Here is a 26,703-nt window from a genome sequence, read left to right on the forward strand (position 1 = left end):
GTAATGATTTGTCTTCGTGGTCTATCCTTAAGACAGTTTGCTGGAATTTCATTAATTGCTTCATATCCTTGTTCAGTTCCCCCACATTGCTGTTTTGCGTGGCTTATCACTTATCAAAGTTGCTTCTAAGCTGGGCGTGGTGGCGCACGCTTGTAACCAGCCCTTGGGAGGCTGAGACAGGAGGATTGCACAGGTTCGAAGCCAGCCTCAGCTACTTAGACTCTCAGCAACTTAGTGACACCCTGATTCAAAATAAAATATAGCCGGGTGTGATGGCGCACGCTTGTAATCCCAGTACCTGGGAGGCTGAGACAGGAGGATTGCACAGGTTCAAAGCCAGCCTCAGCTACTTAGGGAGACCCTGTTTCCAAATAAAATAGGTCTGGGAGTATAGCTCAGAGGTAGAAAGCCCCTGGGTTCCACCCCCAGTACCACACACACACACACGCACGCACGCACCCACACACACACACACACACACACACACACACACACACATATGTATGTATGTATGTATGTATGTATGTATAATATATATATAATAGGTCTGGGAATATAGCCCAGAGGTAGAAAAGCCCCTACGTTCCATCCCCAGTACCACAAAAATAAATAAGTAAATAAATAAAGACTGAAGAATAGGGCTGGGGGTATAGCTTGGAGGTAGAATGCCCCTGGGTTCCATCCTCAGTACCACACAAAAAAAGAGTTGCTTCTGGTTTGTACATGTTGTATGTACCCCATAGGAAGGGAAAATATTACCCTCTTTCGCTACTAAGCCCCTAGCTTTTGTGCCTTGAGCGCAGAGCAGAGGCATGATTCAGTTTGATTGCCTAATATTGAGGATTATTACGGAGCATAGATGTCAGCTCCGTTGCGGTTCATGGGACATAGCAGGTGGTGGGTGGAGAGGGAGCAGCACAGAGAGGACGGCAGGGGCTCAGCGCTCACAGCGGCTGCACTTGCTGGCCAGCCTCCTTGCTTTCCTTCCTTCTAGTACTGGGGATTGAACCCAGGGCCTTGAGCGTGCTAGGCAAGTGCTCTACCACTGAGTTACACCTCCAGCTTTTTTTTTTTTTTTTTGTGGGTCTGGGGATGAAATCCAGGGGCATTTGACCTGCGAGCTACACCCCTGCTCTATTTTTTCTTTTTTATTCTTAGTTTATTTTTTTAAGGGGGTCTTTTTTTTTTTTTGTGGTACTGAGGGTGGAACCCAGAGGCTTTCTACCTCCGGGCTATACTCCCAGACCTTTTTTTTATATATATATATATATTTTATTCCCAAGTGCGGGAATTACAAGCGTGCGCCACCACGCCCAGCCTCCTTTTTTTTTTCTTTTTGGACTGGGGATCAAACCCAGGGTGGTGCACTTGCCAGGCAAGTGATTTGCCACTGAGCTCCATCACAGCCCCCCCTTTTTTCCTTTATTTTGAAACAGGGTCTCACTAAGTTGTGGAGAGCCTTGCTAAGTAGCTGAGGCTGGCCGTGATCCTCTGGTCTCAGGCTCCTGAATGCTGGGATTACAAGCATGCGCCACCATGCCTGGCTCACCTCCAGCTTTTTATTTTATTTATTTATTTTATTTTATTTTTAAAAAAAATTTTTATTGGTGCACTGTATTCATACATCATAGTGGGATACAAAAAAACTTTTGTAGACATACATGCACACATCGCCCAGTCAGCTCCCACCCGATCCCCACCCCATTCCCTCCCCATCCCTCCTTCCCATGCTTGGCTTAGTGGTTGACATCTAGTATTATAGCAATTTATCCAAAATTAAAAATGATAATCTCACATAACAGTTTCATTTGTCTGATACCAAGCTTTTGATAACTTAAAGATAACATTTCAATATTTCTTTTTGCTTTCTTTCTTACCAGAGAATATTTTTTTCTTTTTTTTTTTTTAGGTGAAACTATCATATATTTATATATTTATTTTTCAGAAAAAATCTATCCTAATATGGAATATGGACTCTAGATACCCAAAATGATCTCGAAAAAGAACAAAGCTAGAAGATATATATTTTCTGATTTCAAACCATATAAAGCTACAATAATTGAAACAGTGTAGTACTGTTCTAAAGGCAGATATATAAACCATTGGAGTTAAATAAAAGCCTAGAGCTAAATTCTTCCATATATTGTCAAGTTATTTTTGACAAGGTTTCCACGAACATTTGGTGGAGGAAATAATAATCTTTTAACTAAATATTGTTGAAAAATAATAATTACATGAAAAAGAATAAAACTGGACCCTTACCTAATCCCATATACAAATATTAACTCAAAATAGATAAAAGACCTAAATATAAATCTTAAGACTATAAACTTTTAGGAGAAAATCTGGGTCATAAAACCTCACAACATTGAAATTGGCAGTGATTTCTTGGATATGATTTCAATGGCACAGGCAACAGAAGGGTATACAAACTCCCTAAAAAATAAAAAAAATATATTGTATATCCAAAGACAATGTAAACAGAGTTAAAAGTTACTGATAGAAATATTTCCAAATGCTATATCTGAAGGTATATTAATATTCCAACTAGAAATCCTAAAAATTAACAACAATAAAAGCAAACAATACAATTTAGAGATAAGTATAAGACTAACATAAATAATGAATCTCCACAGATAACTAATCTTAGTTGTCTGTTGGAAGGAAAATCTTGTTTCTCTGGTTCTGGTGTGTCTTACCTATTTCTTCTTTGTAGTTAATCTCTTTGAGTATTTTCTCTAGCGTTGGTTTTGAAGACATAAATTCCTTCAGTTTCTGTTTGTCATGGAAGCTTCTTATTTCTCCATCTAATTTGATAGAAAGTTTTGCTGGGTAGGAAATTTTTGGCTGGAAGTTGTTTTCTTTCAGAGTTTGGAATATGTTACTCCAAGCCTTTCTGGCTCTCATGACTTGGTTTGGGAAGTCTGGAGTGATTCTCATTGGCTTGCCTCTGAGTGTCACTTGGCCCTTTGTTTTTGTTGCCTTTAAGATTCTCTGCTTGGCTTCCACATTGGTCATTTTGACAATTATGTGGCGTGGGGATCCTCTTCTTTGATCCTGTCTAAAGGGAGTTCTATAAGTTTCCTGGACCTGTGTATCTACCTCTTGCTCTATGTTTGGAAAATTTTCTGCTATTACTTCCTTGAAGATATTGTTGATCCTTTTGGTTTCACCTTCTTTTCCCTCCTCTATTCCAATTATTCTTAGGTTAACTCTCTTAAAATGGGCCCATATTTCTTCAATGTCAGATTCCTGCTGTCTCATATTTTTTTCTAGATTAGAAACTATGCGTTCATTTTTGGATTCATCATCTTCTTTTTTTTTTTTTTTTTTTTGGTGGTACTGGGGTTCCTGGAAGCCCTTCTACCTCTGGGCTACACTCCCAGACCTATTTTTACATTTTTATTTGGAAACAGGGTCTCCTAAGCCAGCACGCGCGGCTGGCTTCTAACCTGCGCGATCCTCCTGTCTCTGCCTCCCAAGCGCGGGGATTACAAGCGTGTGCCACCATGCCCGGCTTGGATTGATCATCTTCTAAGAGTGAGATTCTGTTCTCCATGTGGTCTAATCGGTTGTTTATACTTTGAATTGAGGCCTTTACTTCATTAATTGCATCCTTTATCTCTCTTTGGCTCTCTCTGAATTCTTTTTGAAGCACCTCTATTACTTCTACAGTTATTTTCCTGATTTGATCTTCTAGAAATCTCTGATTTTCTGTTTTATCGGGTTCTGATGTTGTGGGGTTGTGGGCATTCATTGCTCCATTGTTATTTCTCTTTCCCATGATTTCGGAAATTTGTGCCTTCTCTGGGTTCTTCCCTTGGGTCACCTCAACTTCACTTAAGGTGCTCTGGATCTTGAGTCTGTGGTATCTCAGACCCCACTACTCCTTTACTGGGTTGTATCGCAAAGTCTCAGACCCAGGGAGTCAATTGAGGCTGCTTTAGACCATGGGGGGTGCCAGGTTGCGCGTTCTCCTATGGTGTGATATCTCTGCCACTGCCACTCCACCACTGGGTCAAGTGCCTGGGAGTCAGTACTAGGATTTCTCCTCTGGGGCCACAATTTGACTCACTGTTGTTGAGTGCGCAGATGGAGCTGTAGTGGACTCGGTGAATTTGCTGCTGCTGCCGCTGGTGGCAATATGGCGCCGCTGCCACACCCTCGGCCGTGAGGCTGGCATATTTCTCTGGTTTTGAGCTCTGCTCTGAGTCCCTGCAGCGTGTGCTGAGCCCAGCCACTGGGAGCTTTAGATGCTCCCTGTGCCAAAAAATCTGCCGAATCCCTCCCGGCTGTTCCGCAGCGGCTCACCTTGGCTCGCTGTCCGCTGCTCCTCTCTGGAGTCTGGTGGGCTGTTGAGTGCGTTCGTCTGGTGCCAACCGGTGAATTCGCCACTGCCGCCGGCAGTAAGGCGCTGCTGCCGCGTCCTCAGGCGTGAGGCTGGCGTATCTCCTCTGTGGCTCTGAGCTCCGTTCTGAGTCTCCCTCCTCTCTGGGGCTGGTGCTGCAAGGAAAGATGGCGCCCGCCGCTCCACGCTGCGGCTCCGGCCGCAGCACTGCAGTCTGGTTTCTTTCTGGTGTCCCATTTTGCCAGCCCTCTTTTTCTCTGTCCCTTGTAGTTACATTTTTTTTTCTCTGGTGATGGTGTTTTCTGTCTATGAAAGGCCCTGATTTTGTGGTAGTAGAGATTGGTTGTTAGCGGGGCTCTTAAGCCCTGTTTTTCTCTGTCGCCATCTTCCCGGAAGTCTTATTTATTTTCTAGTACTGGGAATTAAAACCAGGGACATTCTATCTTTGAGTTCTATTCCCAGACCGGTTTTATTTTTTATTTTGAGTCAGGATCTCACTAAGTTGCCAAGGGCCTTGCTAAGTTTCTGAGGCTGGCCTTGCACCTGCAGGCCTCCTCTCTCAGCCTCCAAAGTACTGGGATTATAGGTGTATGTCACCACACCTGGCTTCTTTTTGTATTTTTTTTCTTTTTGCGGGTCTGGGTATGGAACCCAGTGGCATTTGACCTCCGACCTACAGCCCCTGCCCTATTTTTTATTCTTTATTTTTGAAACAGGTTCTCACTAACTTGCAGAGGGCCTCACTAAGTAGCTGAGGCTGTCCGCGAACCCTGATCCTCTAGTCTCAGCCTCCCAAATGCTGGGATTACAAGTGTGTGCCTCCACGCCCAGCTCTTTTATTTTATTTTCGAGACAGGGTCTTATTAAGTTACCCTGGCTATCCTCAAACTTTCAATCCTTCCTCTGCCTCTTGGGGAGCTTAGATTACAGGTGTGTGCCACTTTGGTTGGCTTGCCACCTTTATAATTTTATTTCATTATGATTATGATTATGATTTTATTATTATTTGTGGTACTGGGGATGGAACCCAGGGGCATTGTACCTCCAAGCTATACCCCCAGCCCTATTTTTTTATTCTTTATTTTGAAGCAGAGTCTCATTGAGTTGCAAAGGGCCTCACTAAGTAGCAAACCCCGATTCGGGAGGCTGAGGCAGGAGGATCGGGGTTTATAGTACTAGAAATGCAAGAAGGGGAGTTCAGAATCTTGATGTTCAATATGATGAAAGGATTTAAAACAAGTATAGAGGAGGTTAAAGGTGAGTTAGAAACACTAAAAAAGAATCAGAAAGAGGTTTGGGATGAAATGAAAGAGGCAGTAAGTGAAATGAAGACAGCAATAGAAAGAAATTCTGGAAGATTAGATGAAATGGAAAACAGAATATCAATATTAGAAGACAGTACATCCCAAACCGAAAACACAGTCAGCGATATACAGAAATCTTTACAGCAACAAAACCCAAACATCCAGCAATTATGGGATAATATGAAGCGTCCTAATTTATGGATAATAGGCATTGAAGAAGGGATAGAGGTACAGACCAAGGGCATCTGTAATCTCTTCAAGGAAATAATCTCAGAGAATTTTCCAAATATGGAAAGAGACTTGAATCTTCATGTCCAGGAGGCATACAGAACTCCACCGAGACAGGACCAAAGAAAAACCACTCCATGCCACATAATAACCAAAATGACCAATATAGATGCTAAGGAAGGAATCTTAAAAGCAGTGAGAACAAAAGGACGGGTGACATTAGAGGCAAAACAATAAGAATCACCCCAGACTATACAACCCAGGTTAGGAATGCTAGGAGAGACTGGTACGATGTTATTCAGACCCTGGAAGAAAATAACTTCCAGCCCAAACTAATCTATCCAGCAAAACTACTATTCAAGATCAATGGTGAAACCAAAGACTTTCAGGATAAACAGAATCTCAAAAAATTCATGAATTCAAAGCCAACACTAGAGAAAATTCTTAAAGAAATTAACCATAAGGAAGAAAAAAGAAGCAGACTTCAGAATCAGAGAAGAGAGGAAGTTAATAAGTGGGCCATTTAAGTAAAGAAGAAAGATCACACCACCCAAGAGTAGACAGAACACAAAATGGCAGAAAACAAAAATCATATTTCAGTAATATCTCTTAATGTCAAAGGACTTAACTCACCAATCAAAAGGCATAGACTGGCAATGTGGATTAAGAAACATAATCCAAATATATGCTGTCTGCAAGAAACTCACCTCACAGCCAAAGACATTCACAGGCTGAACGTGAAAGGATGGAAAAAGATAAACCAATCCAACTGTGACCAAAAAAGAGCAGGGGTAGCAACCCTGATATCCAACAAAACAGACTTTAAAACACATCAAAAGAGACAAATCAGGGCACTTCCTTTTATTAAAAGGAACAATACACCAAGATTTTAATGATAGTAAATATTTATGCCCCAAATGTGGGTGCAACCACATTTGTAAAACAAATCCTTCTGGACATAAGATCCCAAGTAGACCCAAATACAATAATTCGGGGAGACTTTAATACGTCTCTCACACCACTGGATCGATCTTCAAGGCAAAAGATGAGTAAAGACGCTTTAGAACTAAAGGAAACCATAAACCAAATGGACCTAATAGACATTTTCAGATTATTTCAACTAGGAACTACAGAATATACATTCTTCTCAGCAGCCCATGGAACCTTCTCCAAAATAGACCATATCCTAGGACACAAAGAAAATACCAGCAAATTCAAAAAATGTAATTCCTTATATCTTTTCAGACCACAACGGAATAAAAGTAGAAATCAACAACAGGAAACTCAAAAGAAAGTATTCAAATTCATGGAGAATGAATGATATTGAATGATGAATGGGCAAGAGCAGAAATTAGGGAAGAAATAAAGAAATTTATGGAAACAAACGAAAACAGAGATACAACGTACCAAAATCTATGGGACACCATGAAGGCAGTATTAAGAGGATTGCATTGAGTGCCCACATAAGAAGGACAGATAACCACCAAGTAAAGAACCTAATGATACAACCCAAAGACCTAGAAATTCTGCAACAGTCTATTCCCAAAGCCAGCAGAAGACAAGAAATCATTAAAATTAGAGCAGAAATAAATGAAATAGAGAACAAAAAAACAATTCAAAGAATCAATAAAACAAAAAGTTGGTTCTTTGAAAAGATTAATAGAATTGATAAACTCCTGGCTAACCTAACCAAAAGAAAAAGAGAATCAACTCAAATTATCAAAATTAGAAATGAAAAAGGAGATATCACCACAGATAATGAAGAAATTCAAAAGATTATCAGAAACTACTTTAAAAATTTATACTCCAATAGATTTGAAAACCTGGATGAAATTGACAGATTTCTAAGCACAGTTAACCTTCCTACACTCAGCCAAGAGGACATAGCAAGCCTAAACCAACCAATAACAACCAAAGAAATAGAAACGGCAATAAAAATTCTTCCACCAAAGAAAAGCCCAGGCCCAGATGGGTTTCCAGCTGAATTCTACAAAACCTTCAGTGAACAACTAATACCAATACTTCATAACTTGTTCCTGGAAATTGAAAGAGATGGAACTCTCCCAATCCTTCTATGAGGCCAGTATCACATTAATCCCCAAACCAAATAAAGATACCTCAAGAAAGGAAAACTACAGACCAATATCCTTAATGAACATAGATGCAAAAATTCTAAACAAAATACTAGCTATATGCATTCAAAACTATATCAAGAGAATAATACATCATGACCAAGTCGGTTTCATCCCAGAAAAACAAGGCTGGTTCAACATACGCAAATCAATACATGTTATTCACCACATAAATAGAACCAAGAACAAAAACCACATCATCATAGCAATAGATGCTGAAAAAGCATTCGGCAAAATCCAACACCCATTTATGTTTTAAACACTGCAAAAAATTGGGATAGAAGGAAAGTACTTCAACATCATTAAGGCAATATACTGTAAACCCAAAGCCAACATTATATTGAATGGGGAAAAACTGCAAGAATTTCCGCTAAAGTCAGGAACAAGACAAGGATGCCCACTATCACCACTCCTTTTCAATATAGTCCTTGAGACTCTTGCTGCAGCAATCAGACAAGAGAAGGAAATCAAAGGAATTCACATAGGAAGAGAGGAATTAAAATTATCCTTATTCGCAGATGACATGATCCTTTATCTGGAAGACCCAAAGAACTCAACCAAAAGACTTCTGGAGCTGATTGACAAATTCAGCAAAGTCGCAGGTTACAAAATCAACCTAAAGAAATCAGTGGCTTTTCTTTATGCCAACAACGAATCCACAATGAAAGAAACAAAACAATTCCATTCACAATAACCTCAAAACCAATAAAATACCTAGGAATAAACCAAACCCAAGATGTAAAAGACCTCTACAACAAAAACTATAAAACATTAAAGAAAGAAATTGAAAAGACCTTGGAAGATGGAAAGATCTACCGTGCTCATGGATAGGCAGAATAAATATCATCAAAATGGCCATTCTGCCAAAACTGATCTATAGGTTTAATGCAATTCCCATTAAAATACCAGTGACATTCTTCAGAGACCTAGAAAAATCAATCATGAACTTCATATGGAGAAAGAAAAGACCTAGAATAGCCAAAGCAATTCTCAACAATAAGAAACATGCAGGAGGCATCACAATCCCAGACTTCAAACTATACTATAGAGCAGTAGTAGTAAAAACAGCATGGTACAGGCACAATAACAGATATACTGACCAGTGGATTAGAATAGATGATACAGAAACAAACCCACACATCTTTAGTCAATTAATCTTTGACAAAGGGGCCAAACACGTACGCTGGAGAAAAGACAGCCTTTTCAACAAGTGGTGCTGGGAGAACTGGCTAACCATTGTAAAAAGATGAATCTAAACCCCTATATCTCACCAAACACAGGAATCAACTCAAGATGGATCAAAGACTTAGAAATTAGACCTGAGACTGTGAAGTTAGTAGAGGAGAGCATAGGTTCAACACTACAACATATTGGCACAGGCAGCAACTTTCTCAACAAAATCCCCAAAGCTCAGGAAATTAAAGCAAGAATAAACAAGTGGGATAACATCAAACTAAAAAGTTTCTTCTCATCAAAGGAAACTATCAATAACCTAAAGAGGAAGCCTACAGAATGGGAAGGATCTTTACTAGCCACCATTCTGATAAGGGGCTAATATCCAGAGTATACAAAGAGCTCAAAAGACTCTACACTAGCAAAACAAACAACCCAATCAAGAAATGGGCAAATGAACTAAATAGACACTTCACAAAAGAAGAGATACAAAGGGCCAATAGATACATGAAAAGATGTTCTTCATCACTGGCCATCAGGGAGATGCAAATCAAAACTATACTGAGATTCCATCTAACCCCAGTCAGAGTGGCAAGCATAAAGAAATCAAACAACAACAAATGCTGGCGACGATGTGGGGAAAGAGGAACTCTTTTACACTGTTGGTGGGAGTGCAAACTAGTTCAACCACCATGGAGATCTGTGTGGAGATTCCTAAGAAAGGTGGGAATAGACCCACCATATGATCCAGATATACCACTCCTGGGTATCTTTCCAAAGGGGTTGAATTCAGAGAAATACAGCAACATATGCATACCTATGTTCATAGCAGCACAATTTGTAATAGCCAAAATATGGAACCAACCCAGATCACCATCAACAGATGAATGGATAGCAAAACTGTGGGAAATACACACAATGGAATTCTATTCAGCCATAAAGAAGAACAAAATTATATCATTTGCAAGAAGATGGAAAGCCCTGGAGAACATCATGTTAAGTGAGATCAGCCAAGCGCAGAAGGAGAAGGTACATATGTTTCCTCTAATATGCCCAAATGAGGGAACACAAAGGATACCAGTGGGACTCCAGGTAATGGAGGGGAAATACCAGCAAAGTTTGAATGGAAAGATAGGAGAGGAGGAAGGCTGATCTTGATTAATGAGGGTCTGCATCTGAACATGTGTAAAATTATGAATAAGACATGGTTAACCTGGACAGCCATTGGTGGGAGGGGGGAAGGGAAAACGGAGAGGGCACCAAATATAGTTTAAATGTATACAATTTATGTTCAATAAAACATTGTTAAAAGAATAAAAAAAATAAAATAAAAAGGCTGAAGGTGTAGCTCAGAGATAGAATGCCCCTGAATTCAATCCCCAGTACCAAAAAAATTTAAAAAATAAAAAAGAAAGGAAGAGAGGCAGGAAGGCAGGTATAGTGGCACACACTTGTAATCCTAGTACTTGGGAGGCTGGGACAGGAGGATCCATGGTTCGTGGCCAGCTTCGGCTATTTAGTGAGACCCTCTGCAACTTCATAAGACCCTGTTTCAAAATAAAGGATAAAGAAATAGGACTGGGGTGTATCTTAGAGGTAGAAAACCCCTGGGTTCAATCCCCAGTACCACAAAAATAATAACAAAAGGACTGGGCATGTAGCTCAGAGGTAGAGCACCCCTACATTCAGTTCCTAGTACCAAAAAAAAAAAGTGACTCAAATTTCTCCACTATAAAGGTAATTTTCTAAATTAGTAATTTTCATATATATATAGTGTTGTGAGGATGGAACACAGGGGCATTCTATCTTCGATCTATACCCCAAACCTATTTTTTCTTCTCCTCCTCCTCCTCCTCCTCCTCCTCCTCCTCCTCCTCCTCCTCCTTCTTCTTCTTATTATTATTATTTTTGGTGGTACTGGGGGTGAAAACTAGAGGGTTCTCTACCTCCAGGTTATACTCCCAGACCTATTTTATACTTTTATTTGGAAACAAGGTCTCACCAAGTTGCTGAGAGCCTCACTAAGTAGCTGAGGCTGGCTTCGAACCTGTGTGATCACAAGCGCAGGGATTACAAGCGTGCGCCACCATACCCTTTATTCTTTATTTTGAAACAAGGTCTCACTGGGTTATACTCCCAGACCTATTTTATAATTTATTTGGAAACAGGGTCTTACTAAGTAGCTGAGGCTGTCACGGCCTGCGGTCCTCTTGTCTCAGCCTCCCAAATGTTGGTATTATAAGTGTGTGCCACCATGCCCCACTTTGAGATTTATTTATTATTATTTGTGTGTGTGTATGGTGCTGGGCATTGAACCCAGGGACATTCTGTCTCTAAGCTCTAGTCCCTAGCCCTATTTTATTCCTTTTTTTTGGTGGTCAGTTTAATGACTTTTGACAAATTAAGGTACATGTGTGTAACTGTCACCCTAATCAAGATCAAAACAATTTTTTTTTTGAGCTTGGCGTGGTGGCGCACGCTTGTAATCCCTGTGTTTGGGAGGCGGAGACTGGAGGATCCTGCAGGTTCGAAGCCAGCTTTGTTGGCTTAAAAGACCCTGTTTCCAAATAAAAATATAAAAAATAGGTCTGGGAGTGTAGCCCGGAGGTAGAAGGGCTTCCAGGAACCCCAGTACCACCAAAAACACAAACAAAAAAACCCACAATTTTTTTTTTTTTTAATAGAACTAGGGATTGAACCCAGAGGCATTCTACCTCCTATCTACATCATCAGTTCTTTTTTTTGTATGTGGTACTGAGGGTGGAACCCAGGGGCTTTTCTACCTCCGGGCTACACTCCCAGGCCTATTTTATACTTTATTTGGAAACAGGGTCTCACTAAGTTGCTGAGAGCCTCACTAAGTAGCTGAGGCTGGCTTTGAACCTGTGCGATCCTCTTGTCTCAGCCTCCCAAGAGCGTGGATTACAAGCGTGCGCCACCATGCCCAGTTTTCAGCCCTATCTTTTTATTCTTTATTTTGAAACAGGGTCTAAGTTGCAGAGGGTCTCATTTGGTAACTGAGGCTAGTTGTGAACCTGTGATCCTCCTGTCTCAGCCTCCCAAGAGCGGGGATTACAAGCGTGCGCCACCATGCCCAGTTTTCAGCCCTATCTTTTTATTCTTTATTTTGAAACAGGGTCTAAGTTGCAGAGGGTCTCATTTGGTAACTGAGGCTAGTTGTGAACCTGTGATCCTCCTGTCTCAGCCTCCCAAGTGCTGGGATTACAAGTGTGCACCACCATGCCTGGCTCAATTCTTTCTTTTTAATTGTGGTACTGGGGATTGAACCCAGAGGCGCACTACCATTGCGTTATGCCCTTAGTCCTTTCTTTTTTTGCTTTTATTTTGAGACAGGGTCTTGTTAAATTGCAGAGGCTGGCTTTGAACCTCTTTCTCTTGTCTTAGGCTCCCACCTACTGGGAATTCAGGCATGTACCACTGTATCTGGCAAGATCAAACAGTTATTTTTTTTTTTGGGTACTAGAAATTGAACTCAGGGAAATTCTACCTTCAATCTACACCCCCACCCCTTTTTATTTTTTATTTTGAAATAGTTTACTAAGTGGCTGAGGCAGACCTCAAACTTGGGATCCTCCCTCTCAGCCTCCCAGGTACTGGGATTAGAGGCATGTGCCACCATGCCCAGCTCAAAACAGTTTTTTTTTTTTCCTTATCTATAGCTCTGGGAATGATTGGACACAGGAGCATTGTACCCCTGGGCTACACCCTCCTCCCCCGATCTAGTTTTTACTTTTATTTTTCATTTTGAAACAGGGTCTCACTAAAAGTTGTGGAGGGCCTTATTAAATTGCTAAAGCTGGCTTTGAACCTGCAATCCTCCTATCTCATCTTCCCAAGTACTAGGATTACAAATATACTCCTACTTTACCTTATTTTAAAACAATTCTTTTAGCCAGGTGTGGTGGTGCACACTTGTAATCCTGCTCTTGGGAGGCTGAGACAGGAGGATCACACAGGTTCGAAGCCAGCCTCAGCTACTTAATGAGGCTCTCAGCAACTTAGTGAGACTCTGTTTCCAAATAAATTATAAAATAGGGCTGGTGTAGCCCGGAGGTAGAAAGCCCCTGGGTTCCATCCCCCAGTACTACCCCCCCAAAAAAAATTCTCTCTTTTTTTTTTTTTGGTGGTACTGAGGGATGGAACCCAGGGGCATTCTACCTCCAAGCTACACCCCATTCCTATTTTTTAGACTTTTATTTTATTTTATCTTATTTATTTATTTATTGGTGGTACTGGGGGTGGAACCCAGGGGCTTTTCTGCCTCCGGGCTATACTCCCAGACCTATTTTATATTTTATTTGGAAACAGGGTCTCACTAAGTTGCTGAGAGCCTCACTAAGTAGCTGAGGCTGGCTTTGAACCTGCACGATCCTCCCGTCTCAGCCTCCGAAGCGTGGGGATTACAGGTGTGCGCCACCACGCCTGGCTTATTTTATTTTTATTTATTTATTTCTTTTGTGTGGGTCTGTGGATGGAACCCAGGGGCATTCGACCTCCGAGATATACCCCCACCCTATTTTTCATTCTTTATTTTGAAACAGGGTCTCACTGAGTTGCAGAGGGCCTCACTAAGTAGCTGAGGCCGTCCCCGAACCATGATCCTCCTGTCTCAGCCTCCCGAATGCTGGGATGACAAGCGTGTGATACGTCTGGCTGGTTGCCCTCTTTTAGACTGCAGAAGTTTCATCATGAGCTGGAGAATCATCTAGAATGTAATTGGTATTGGGCAATTCTGAGCTTGGTGCAAAGCCCTGTGAGTTCGCTGATGCCTTCTGATTGGTCTGTGGCAGCGCGCAGGTTGGAGTGCACTTTGAGGAAATGCAGTCTCCTCCTGAGCAGCCCTTACTTTGAGCTTGGTGGTCTGGCTTTGGTGTGTCTAGACCCAGAAGACTTTGGGAGCCACGCCTAGGATTTGGAGTGTCAGCGTTGAAGGTTCCTTGGTGGGGACACCCTCACGCATAGGTGCTGCTGCTGCTGCTTTTTGTGTTACCGGGGATGTAACCAGGGCATTTTACTCCTGAGCTGGACCCCCAGCCCTTTTTATTTATTTTGGAACAGGGACTTGCTAAAATTGCTGAGGCTGGCTTCAAATCTGATTCTCCTGTGTCAGCTCCCCAGGTATTGGGATTATAGGCACCCACAAAGGTGCTTCTTCCTGCTTTGCAGATCCCTGGAAGGACTGATACGGAACTAGTGTCAAAGGCGGCTCCCTAAGCCGGCATGGGCGCTCGGGAGGCGGAGACGGGAGGAGCGCACGGGTTCGAAGCCAGCCTCAGCTACTGAGTGAGACCCTGTTTCCAAATAAAAGATAACACAGGTCTGGGAGTATAGCCTAGAGGTAGAAAGCCCCTGGGTTCCATCCCCAGTAACCCCCCCCCCCCCACACACGGTGGTTCCCCTGGGTTTGAATAAGAGGGAAGCTTTATATATATATTATGTGTGTGTGTGTTTTATTTTTGGTGGTACTTGGGGTGGAACCCAGGGGCTTTTCTACCTCCAGGCTATACAGGGTCTCACTAAGTTGCCGAGAGCCTCACTCAGTAGCTGAGGCTGGCTTCAAACCTGTCCGATCCTCCTGTCTCAGCCTCCCAAGTGCTGGGATTACAAGCATGCGCCACCACGCCCAGTTTGTGTGTGATTTATTTATTTATTTATTTAATTTTTTTTGTGGTACTGGGGTTCTTGGGAACCCTTCTACCTCCGGGCTACACTACCAGACCTATTTTATATTTTTTAAATTTGGAAACAGGGTCTCTTAAGCCAGCGCAGCTGGCTTCAAACCTGCATGATCCTCTTGCCTCTGCCTCCCAAGTGCGGGGATTACAAGCGTGCGCCACCATGCCTGGCTTTATTTTTTATTCTTTATTTTGAAACAGAGTCTCACTAAATTGTGGAGGGCCTCACTAAGTAGCTGGGGTTGGCCACCTGCAGTTCTCCTGTTTCAGCCTCCCATGTACTGGGATTACAAGTGTGTGCCACATGGCTGGCCTTATTATTTTATTTTGAGACAGGGTTTCACTAAGTTACTGAGGGGCTTGCTAAATTGCTGAGGCTGTCCTTAAACCTGCAAGCCTCCTGTCTCAACCTCCCAAATACTGGGATTATAGGTGTGTGTGACCGTGCCTGGCTAGATTTTTTTTTAAATAATACATTTACATGGCTCACCATTTAAAAAGATGTTAAAGGGTAAATGATGAAAGGGATTTAGCTGGCACAGCATATACTTTGAAGTTTGCCCCTCTGGCAAATATTAACTCCTGAAGAAATGAGCTGTTGGTACGTGTGTGGGAGGGGATGGGGACTGACCCAGTGCCCGTGATTGCTGGGCAAGCACCCTGCCACTGGGTGGAACTGGTTTGAAGAGAGGGCCCTTGCTCACTGTGGTTCACAGTGATTAGTTGTATCTTAGGAAGGAAGCTTTCTGTTAATTCAGAAAGAGACTTTCTAAGTTCAAAAGCTGTTAGTGTTTGTATTATTTAGTCACGTAATCTGTATCATTTATGGGGTAGCAATAAAGTTGTTGTTTAGTATCCAGGGCACTCTACCACTGAGCTACATCCTCAGCCCTTTTTATCTTTCTTTTCTTTTCTTTTCTTTTCTCTTCTTTTCTTTTCTTTTCTTGTTTTGGCAGTGGGGATGGAACCTGTGGGCTTTGTACATCCCCAGACCTAATTTTTTTTTTTTTTGTGTGTGTATGGTACTGGGGATTGAACCTAGGGGCATTCTACCTCTGAGCTACACTCCCAGCCTTATTTTTTATTCTTTATTTTGAAACAAGGTCTCACTGAGTTGTGCAGGGCCTAAGTGGGTGAGACTGGCCACAAACCTGTGACCTCCTGTCTTAGCCTCCCAAGGACTGGGATTACCCTATTATTATTTTTATTTGGAAACAGGGTCTTGCTAAGTTGCTGAGAGCCTCACTAAGTTGCTGAGGCTGTCCTTGAACCTGCGATCCTCCTGTCTCAGCGTCCCAAGTACTGGAATTATAACTGGAATGACCACCATGCCCGGCTCCTCTTTTTATTTTGAGAGAGGCCTTGGACTTGTGATCCTTTCTTTGCCTTAGCTCCTTAGAGGCTGGGATTACAGGTGTGTGCCACCGTGCCCTGCTAAACAGAATTTGATGAGACTGCTCAAATTTCTAGTACCAGTTATTAGCTGAGTCAGCAAGGCAGATTTGATCTCCTTTGCCTTGTTTCCCTATAAGCATTTATTTCACCATTTTCTATGAGAATCAAATGAAGAATGAGCTAAGTAGATGTTCACATTTAGAGTGTCTGCCAAGTGGATTGAAGGATGCCCTCAGGAAGGTAATGAACTTTAATACGGAATCTGTTAGTGTTAGTGAGTAGAACCAGTGTTCTATTCTTTTTTTTTTTTTTTAAGCACTGGGGTTACTGGAAACCCTTCTACCTCTGGGCTACACTCCCAGATACCTATTTTTTATATATTTCTATTTGGAAACAGGGTCTCTTAAGCCAGCGCGGCTGGCTTTGAACCTGCGCGATCCTCCTGTCTCTGCCTCCCAAGCGCGGGGATTACAAACGTGCGCCACCACGCCCGTCACCAGTGTTCTATTTTTTTTTTTTTTTTTTTTTTTGCGGGTCTGGGGGTGGAACCCAGGGGCATTCATCCTCCCAGCTACACCCCCTGCCCTATTTTTTTATCCTTTATTTTGAAACCGGGTCTCACTGAGTTGCAGAGGGCCTCACTGAGTAGCTGAGGCTGTCCGTGAACCCTGATCCTCTGGTCTCAGCCTCCCTAATGCTGGGATGACGAGCGTGCGCCTCCACGCCCGGCTGTGTTCTATTCTTTGTTGCTCTTTCATTCACTCAACAAATATCTCTTGAAGACCTTGTCTGTGCCTGGCACTGTCCCAGGCCCCAGGATACAGTGATAGCAAGTAGTTTCTGCCTGGTGTGGGAGATTATGATTTGATGAGGGAGCCCGGGATAGTGGCGCACACTTGTAATCCCCGCACTTGGGAGGCTGAGATGAGAGGATCGCAGATTCAGGACCAGCCCGGACAGTTCAGGGAGGCGCCCAGTAACTCGTGAGGTCCTGTTGCCAAATCAAATAGTAGCTCAGGTAGAGCGCCCTTGGGTTCAGTCCGCAGCACCACACCCACAGGCGTGGGCCAGAGGCTACGCACATGTAAAGTTGCGCTTCTGCTGATTTTCCCTTTCCCTTGGTGCTGGGCACTGGACTCGGCCGAGGCGCACCCGGCTCCCCTGCGCATCTCTTGAGTGCGGTAGAGCTTTGACCTACGCTTGGCTGTCTGAGAAGGCATGCACCCAGAGGGTGTTGAAATGGCCAGGAAGGACAGGAAGACGCCGCATGTGCAAAGGCCCCTTGACAGGCAGCAAAGGCCAGCGTTCTGTTGTGAGCAGACCCGGGAGCCTGGTGCTGGCGGAACTTGAGATGTAGTGAGTAGACGCCAGGCCTCAAAAGCCACGTTGAGGGCTTTTTCTCCCGGTCTCCCTAGAGCAGTGAGAAGCCTTTAGCGGCGTTGTTGACTGGGGTGGGTGAGTGGACCAGGCTGGGATGGTCCAGTTATCACGGGTTGGCTGTGTGTTTCTCTGTGGGAAGCCTACTGGAAAGGGCCACTTGGGAGTGGGGGAGCTGACGAGAATGGTGTAGAGTGGACCAGACGTGATTTTGGAGGTTTGAACCAAGCGTTGGCAGCAGAGAGGGAGCGCAGTGGGGTCATTCCCTGGGTGCCTGGAAAGCGCTGCGGCGGGATGTGCCCGGCTCGCTGTGGGGACGAGGGAGGAGGAGGGCTTTCTAGTTTGTGTAGTGTGGTGAAGCTGAGCCATTTGCTCAGACCAGTAACTCTGGGAGAGGGCAGCTGTGGCCGAGGGAGGGGATTCAGTCTGCTGTGGGGCCCGTGAGTCCCCGGGGAGGCCGCAAGGCGGCAGGATGGAGAGCCAGAGGGATCCGGCCCACGGGTCTGAGCGCGTGAGCCCAGCATGGCGAGGCGGGAGGAAGGAAAACCCTGCCCAGATGCTGGGCCTGGCCCACCCCTGCTTCGCTGTATGCCACTGCCCTATCTTGGCATGCCGGGGCACTTGGGCTTGGACTCTGGGTAGAGGGATCGGATCCCCCATCCAGCAGAGTTCCCGCCCCTGCGCTGTGTCCGGCTGCGTGGTGGCAGCGGGCACAAGCACATCTTTGGGAACCCTCTGTTGACAGGACTTCCTCTCCCACCTGCCCTTCCTCTCAGAGGCCTGGCACGGGCCGCCGGAGCTGGGAGGATGGGGAACGCAGAGGTAGAGGTTGGCTCCTGGAATACATAGCAGTGCCCTTGTCTGGACAGTGTCTGCAGACAACTGGCAGTTGCTGGGACATCAGTAGCAGTAAACCAATTGTAACTCATCGGCGCGTCTTGCTTTGTTCTTGCTGGAGTCTTGTAACTGGCAGAGCTTGTCTCTGGTCTCCCTGTCCTCTCAGTTTGGGCGGGCTTCACCAAGGGCTGAAGGTGCTCCAGGCTGAGGTGGTTGGTGGGCTCCAGACTGAAGCAGGTTGGAGCCACGCTGGTGGGCTGCGGTGCTCCGCCTGGAGGCTGTCTGTTTATCTGCTGGCCGGTCTCTAGTGTGTTTTCATAAAGGATTCAAGCTGGGGGCTCTCTCCAAGACAGGCGGTCTATAAAAACCAGTATAGGTTATTCACTTCTTGGCTCCAGAGAAAATCCTGTGTGGGCAGCTGGTGCCCTCTTGTGGCTGCGCTGGGTTCATCACTTTGGCTCCGCTGCTCTTGCTAATCCGCTGGAGCTGGGGACAAGGTAAAAAGAGGTATGCCTGCGAATGAGACGGGAGGATCACAGGTTCAAGGTCAGCCTCAGGAACTTAGGCCCTCTGCAACTTAGTGAGACCGTGTTTCAAAATAATAAAATAGGGCTGGGGGGGTTTAGCTCAGAGGTAGAATGCCCTGAGCAACACACACACACACACACACACACACACACACACACAATATGGCCTTTCCTTGACCTTTTCTTCTGAACTTTGCCATCTCCATGGAGCCGTCCTTCTCAGAAACCTGTCTATGTCCTCCAGAGCAAAACCAAGCCTTGTTCTTGAAGGCTATGGCAGTGAATTCCCCCGAAATCTCTGTATGTGTCCTGGCTAAGTCACACTTTTTGAGTTATTTCTTACAGACAACCTACCATAGAACACAATAAAGTTTTGTTTTGTTTTACTTGTTTGTGTAGGGGAGGGGGTACTGGTGATGGAAGCCAGGGGCATTCTACCTTTGAGCTACACACCAGCCTAATTTTATTTCTTATTTGGAAACAGGGTCTTGCCAGGTTATTAGAATCTTGCTACTTGCTGAGGCTGTCCTTGAACCTGCAATCCTCCTGTCTCAGCCTCCCAAGTACAGGGATTACAGGTATGCACCACCACACCAGGCCAGCCAGAAGCATTCTATCTCCAAGCTACACCCTCAGTCCTATTTTCTTATTTGGAAACAGGGTCTCACTAGCTTGCTGAGGGCCTTGCTAAGTTGCTGAGGCTGGCTTTGAACCTGTGATCCTTCTGTCTTAGCCTCCCAAGTCCTGGGATTATAAGCCTGTGCCACCGTGCCCAGCTCGCTCAAAAGTTTTGAAAAACCAATGAGAAATAAGAAAGGCATTTATGTTTGTTGCTTTGTTTTTTGTGTGTCCACTGGGGGGCACTGTGATCTTATTTTTGTTTCTGTCTGTCTTTGCAGCCGAGCTCTCCTCCAGGAAGTGAAAATGTGGTGCCTCGAGAACCTCTGGTAAGTACCCAGGATACACAGCGTCATTTTCGAATAATTAAAATCCCATGTGAGTTTAAAGAAACCTTACCCTATGGCTCTGCGTCAGTATCTGTGCCTTGAGTGGGTGTCACTGGGCGACTTCCTGTGAGTGACAGCTGACCTCTGGCTTCTCTTCAAGCATGCAGCGATTAGTGAGAACTCTTTTTAGAGAAACCTGGTCTTTTCTGGAATGAAAACAGCTGCCCTAGATGGCCACCACTGGGCTTGTTCCTGGCAGTGAGGTGCCTGAGCCTCAGGAGCAGAGCTGGGGTGAGGTGCCCAGGCAGCCAGCCCCTCTGCTCCTCAGGGGAAGGGCACCCCAGGCCCCTGACGGGCAGGTGAGGGAGGGCGTTCTGGTTTTTCCTGGTCAGCAGTGAGGCCGGTGACCAGCGTCACCAGCAGTGTCTGTCTTCCCGGACTGCCGCCAGGGCAGAGCTGTGCTAGGTCCTGAAGGGCGTGCTCTTCACAAGGTGCTTTTGCTCTGGTGGCCCGGCCAGAGCGCCCGCCTGGCCGCCGCCCGGATTCGTTCTGTTTGGCGTCTCAGGGCCTGTGCGTGTCCTGGGCTGGCTAGGAACGCTGGTTCTGCACCTCCGCATCGGCTTGAGGGCCGAGCTGGTGCTTGCTTTCTCTCTCCAGTTTCTCTCTCTGTTCTGTCTTGGAGTAGAGATGCTGAGTTCAGGCGCGCTGCCCAGGCTCTGTTTCAGCGGGTGTGTGTAGCTTCGCCTGCCTTCTTGCTCTCCTGACTGTCATCAGAGGAGGTGACACAGGCCGTAGCGGGTGTGAGCGGGTCTGAATTCCAGGGTGTTCTAAGGCTTTCCTAGGCAGAGGGTGAGATGGACCTGGCTGGGCTGGAGTCAGGCTGAGACGCACAAGTGCTGCTGGGGCTGTTTGGGGAGGAGTGTCGTCACTCTTGACACCTGCGTCACCGGTCACAGCTCACCGCCCAGCACGCCACAGGGGCCTCATTCTGCCCTTTTGGCATTGTCTGGGTACTCCTTAGAGGACAAGCTAGAGGAGGCTCTGCCTTGCCAAGTCTCCTGTGGGGAGCTCCAGCTGCCCTGGGGCGGCCTCAGAGCCTTAGCTTAAGCTGAAGCTGTGGTGTAGACCAAAGTGGGACTTGAACTCAGTCGTCCTTTGCCTCCTCAGTCTCTGTTTGAATTTCCATCTTCTGATTTAACTACGGATCACCCAAAGAGCACCAGGCGGTCTTCTGGGCCGTCATCAGTAAGCTGCTTGGGAGCCCGGGTGGTTGGCGGCCTCGCTGGCTCTGGGTGCCTGGCAGGCCCTCCGTTGCACTCAGGTTTCTGTGCACAGCTCTTTGCCTGCCGTCCTGTGTATCTGCTTGTTGGTTGGTTGTATTTTTTCTTTCTTTCTTTTCTGGGAGGCCCTGAGCAGTCTTCAAACCCTGGTAGCCTGCGATCGTCCAGAGTTCAGACTCATTCTCTCCAGGCCAACTCTACAATTACCTTATATTTAATTAATATTTTTTCTCCTCTTTACGTACTTGCTACATAATTGCTCAGAGGAAAGAAAACACATAGCAGCAATTTATATATATATAAAAAAACAATAATTAAAAAAAAACCCGAAATAAACTCCCATCTCATTTGGGCTGATCCTGTGAGTTGGGTAATTAGGGCCCTATTAAAAGGTAGACCCTTTCTCCTTCCCCCTCTTTTTTATTAATTTTTTTATATTAAACTCCCACAGTCTCTCAGTCATGCCCTTATTGCCTGTGGCCAACCATTTGCAGCAGCCTGATTAAATGAGGGCACCAGCCGAGTTGTATGGTCTTGTGTGAACGACTCCTTCCTCTTGGGAATGACAGCGGGAGGGTGCAAGCCGATGAGCCCGCTGAGGGTTAGGGTTAGTCGGGGGCACGGAGGAGCGGGGCGAGCCTGTGTCTGCTGGGGACTGGCCGCCAGCTAGGTAACCTCGGCGTGTGGGACAGGTGAGGGTTGGCAGCCCTCTTGCACGGCGGCTCGGGGCACGGAGCTGGGGTTTGAGAGCTCGCGGCGCTGAGTCCCTTCTGCAGGGAGCGAGGTTTCTCGGGCCGCATGTGTGAGCTGTCTCCTCGGGCTCGGCTTGGGCCTGAGGATTGGAAAAGAAGCGATCGAAGAATCAGCTAAGCCTTCTTCTCAAGGCATTCACAAATTTTATTTGGGGGAAGAAAAGGCATTTGTGCACACGAAACAATTAGCAAGCAGCGTAAGACTGTAATTTTATCAAGCAGCACCAAATTGTGTATAATTTGGTGTAGAATTGCCTGGCTGGGAATCGTAGAATCTGAGAGGGCCCTACTTATTCAAAGAAGGAAAGGCTGGTGGGTGGGGACTTGGGGATGGTTATTGTGACACTCGAAGTGAGATCTTAAGGGATAGATATTCCAGCGTCAGGAGAATGCCCTGCCAAGTTGCTTTATTTCAAGCTGATTGCTTATTTTCCACACAATTCCATAATGGAAGCTGCCTGATTTCTACACTAAAAGGGCTCTGCATGAGATGCTAAAGGCAAATGATTTTACCTTTTTTTTTTGTTTCAGAACTAGATGGTGATTTCACCTTTCTGCTCTATTTTTGTGGTGCTGAGAAAGGAAGTCAGGGACATTCTCCTTCCAGGCCACACTCCCAGCCCTTTTTTTGCTCTAATGGATGTCTTTTACTGTTCTTTCTTCTTCTAACTTATAGGTTCTTTCTATTTTTTTCTTTTTGTCCTTGCCCCTGCATCCATCTCTCCTCCAGAATAACCTCAGACGAAGCTGAGTGTTGTGGTGCCTGCCTTAATTCCAGTACTTTGGTGGTTAAGACAGGAGGATCGAGGTTCGAGGCCAGTCAGGTAACTTAGAGAGACCCATTTTTTTTTTTTTAATGCTGGGGATTGAACCCAGGGTCATTCTACCCCCTGCTACACAGCAGCCCCCCTTTTTTTGTTTCTAAGAGTCTCACTACATTGCTGAGGCTGTCCTTGAACCTGTAATCCTACTGTTTGAGTCTTCCAAATAGTGAGATTACAGGTGTGTGCTGCTATACCCGGCCACGAGACTCCATTTATTTTGTTTGTTTTTGTTACCAGAGATCGAGCTCAGGAACATTGTACCTCTGAGCTACACTTCTAGCCCTATTTAATTAAATTAATTAATAATAATAATTTTTTTTGCGGTACTGGGGATGGAACTCAGCCCTGTATTTTTATTCTTTATTTTGAAGCAGGGTCTCATTGAGTTGCAGAGGGCCTCACTAGTAGCTGAAGCTGTCTGTGAACTGCAGTCCTCCTGTCTCAGCCTCCCAACTGCTGGGATTACAAGCATGCACCACCATGCCCGGCTCCTATTTTATTTTTTAAATTTTGTTTGCTTGTTTGTTTATTTATTTATTTATTTATTTATTCATTTATTTTAGGTGGTATTGGGGTTTCCTGGAAACCCTTCTACCTCCGGGATACACTCCCAGACCTATTTTATACTTTTTATTTGGAAACAGGGTCTCTTAAGCCAGAGCGGTTGGCTTCGAACCTGCGCGATCCTCCTGTCTCCGCCTCCCAAGCACGGGGATTATAAGCATGCGCCACCACGCCCGGCTTTTATTTTTTTAATTTGAAATAGGATCTCACTAAGTTGTGGAGGACCTCACTAAGTTACTAAGGCTGGCTGCAAACCTGAAATCCTCCTATTTCAGCCTCCCAAGTACTGGGATTATAAATGTGTTCCACTATACCCGGCTATGAGATCCTATTTCAATATAAAAAATAAAATAGGGCCGGGGGTATAGTTCAGAGGTTAGAACTCTTGGGTTCAGTCTCCAGTTTCACACATACACATACACACCCAAAACTATGTATTTTTTTTTAAATGATGGTATAATTTCTACTTTGTCAGCTTTTATAGGATTAATATTTTTATGCTGACCTCTTACAAGTAAAGATGTTCTGCGGTGACACATTCAGTTTTCCAAGATTACTGTTTCAGTAGTTTGAGGTGTGGAAGGGTCTCCTGTAGCCTCAGACTTTTCCCTAGGCTGGGATGGAGCCTTGTCCTGGGCTCCCACATCTGTGTTTGAGCTCAGTCCTTTTTGAAAAACTCACCGCCCTACACCTGGGATGCCTGAGATTTTTTCTCTGGTTCTTAAGCCAACCAATGAGAGGCTGGTAATCAAAATGCCATTAGTACTTGGATGAATTCAAGGAGTTGGTGCGGAGTTCCTCTTTGAGAAAGCCATGGCGCGCTGCCCGCCTCCTGAAGGTCTCCGGCCCACTCCTGGCATCGTCTCCCCAGTGTTTGTGTCTTTTGCAGCTTCTGAGGTTAGAGTGCCGCGGTGTGCTGGTCGGCAGGCACGCTGGGCGCGGGTGGCCCGCTTCTCGGCACCAGAACCTTCTGAAGAATCGCATCACGCGCTCGGTCCGTAGTTTCGTGTGTACTCGTGGGAAGGTGCCTGTATGTGCGTGTACATAGAGCACGCCGCAGAAATCATTCTGCAGATCCATAGCATTTTGTGGGAAAGTAAAATGGGCATTGTGGCTGTGCTCATGAAAGTGTTTACAAGTCCACGAGCAAGGAAACCAGCCATTTCAGATCTCAGGAAATTGTTATTTTCCCAGGAAAAATAAATAAATATGACAAATCCATTTTTTTGGGGGGGTGGTTCTGGAGATTGAACCCAGTGAGCTCTACCCCCAGGCCTTTTTATGTTTTATTTAGAAATGGTTTTGGTAAGTTATCACATGTTGGTCCTTGAACCTTCGGTCCTCCTGTCTCAGCTTCCCAAGTACTGAGGTTGTAGGTGCGTACCACTTTCTTGGCTTGGCAGACCTATCTACCTACCTACCTATCAATCTACCTACCTATCTACCTACCTACCTATCAATCTACCTACCTACCTACCTATTTATTTTTTGGTGCTAGGCCATTCTACATTTAAGCCATTTTATTTTGCCTCAGTTTATTTTATTTATATATTTTTATTTGGAAATAGTGCAGTCTCACCAAGTTGCCGACAGTCTCACCAAGTTGCCGAGGCTGGCTTCAAACCTGTGATCCTGTCTCAGCCTCACAAATACTGGGATTATAGGTGTACACAACCGTGCTTGGCTAGAAACCTAATTTTACTTATTTCCTTTTTCTTTTTCTTTTTTTGGTAGTAGTGGTGGAACCCAGGGGCCTTCTATATTGGGCTATATCCTCAGCCCTATTTTATTTTTTATTTTTATGTATTTATTTTTTGTGATACTGGGGATTGAACCCAGGGGCATTCTACCTCTGAGCTCCACTCCCAGCATGATTTTTTGCTCTTTATTTTGAAATAAGGTCTCACTTAAGTTATGGAGAGTCTCACTAGGTAGCTGAGGCTGGCCATGAACCCGCGATCCTCCTGTCTCAGCCTCCCTGGGATTATAAGTGTGCGCCACCACGCCCGGCTTTATTTTTTGTTGTTTCTGAAACAGGGTCCTGCTCCGTTGCTGAGAATCTTCCTGTATTGCTGAGGCTGCCCTCGAACCTGTGCTTCTGTCTCAGCCTTCCAGGTGCTAGGATTGCACGATTGCACCAAGCCTGGTACATGCCTCTTATTTTTTTTATAAGAGACAGAGTCTAGGCAGGCATGTGAATAAATAAATACATAAATGAATGAGATCACCAGATTTCGGCACTTAATAGTAACCTTTTCTTGGGGCGCTCCTCACAACCGCTGCTGGGAAATGGGCAGAAGTCAAGTGTAAACAACATCAGGATGACGGGGCTCACGGGGCACCTCCCCGATGGCGAGCTGGTCATGATGGGACCGGTTCCAGGGCCCTGGGCCTGAGGCTGGAGCACTTTTTAGACAGGAAAAAATGTTGGATCACCAGGCGTGGTGGCGCATGCTTGTAATCCCCGCGCTTGGGAGGCAGAGACAGGAGGATCACACAGGTTCGAAGCCAGCTGCGCTGGCTTAAGAGACCCTGTTTCCAAATAAAATGTAAAATAGGTCTGGGAGTGTAGCCCGGAGGTAGAAGGGCTTCCATCCCCAGTGCCACCAAACCAAACCAAACCAAACCAAACCAAACCAAACAAAAAAAACCCTTGGATCTCTTTCTTTCCCACTCCCCTCTCAGTAACAGTATGGATGTTTAGTGAAGAAAACCTTTCTTGTGTAACACCAGTGTGTGTGTGTGTGTGTGTGTGTGTGTGTGTGTGTGTGTGTGTGTACCAACTCCTTGTTGGAGAGTGTGCGATCCCACCTGTTCTGCCAGACCTGGGGAGGAAAACTGGTTACACTAAATGCTGGAATGGTTGAAGCCGAGAAAGCCTCCTTGCATTCCTGGATGCCTGTAATCTCTAAGCCACTGCTGTTGGTGAAATGACTGCCTCGTCCTGCTCCCTCCTTCCTCTCCAGCCTGAGAAGGCTTATGGAAAAGACCAGGCGGGGCGTTTAAGTTAGTTCCTCTTTCAGGTAAATGGAGAGCTTGTTTTTCAGTTTGGAGGTATCCTTTCACAAATAATTATTAGATGAATCGAAACTCTTAGGAGTAATAATTAGAGAAATGGAATTTGAAGTAGTTCTTCGCCTTTGTTTATACTTTAGGTTTCTGGCTTTCACAGTAACACTTCCTATTTGCTGTGGTCCTGTAATCAGAGGCTTTGCCTTTTGCATCACTGAGCCTTATTTTGGAGATGTAGGAATTGAGGACCCGAGTACCTATGTGCCTTTCATCAGAGCCACACTGACTGGGGAGTCTGGGCTTTCAT

General features: G+C 45.0%; 1 protein-coding gene across 1 annotated transcript in view; it reads left to right on the forward strand.

Moving 5' to 3' along the window:
* The window catches only part of PEX14 (peroxisomal biogenesis factor 14), a gene marked incomplete at its 3' end in the record, with an annotated part of 148,201 nt that overhangs the window by 3,125 nt on the left and 118,373 nt on the right, over positions 1 to 26,703 (forward strand). Inside the window, exon 2 of the mRNA XM_080691281.1 lies at positions 19,917 to 19,964. Coding sequence (XP_080547407.1) covers positions 19,917 to 19,964 — 48 coding nt within the window. The remainder of the gene's footprint in view (positions 1 to 19,916; positions 19,965 to 26,703) is intronic.

Source organism: Muscardinus avellanarius (assembly GCF_963383645.1).
Source record: "Muscardinus avellanarius genome assembly, chromosome: 3".
In the NCBI taxonomy this organism is placed as follows: domain Eukaryota; kingdom Metazoa; phylum Chordata; class Mammalia; order Rodentia; family Gliridae; genus Muscardinus; species Muscardinus avellanarius.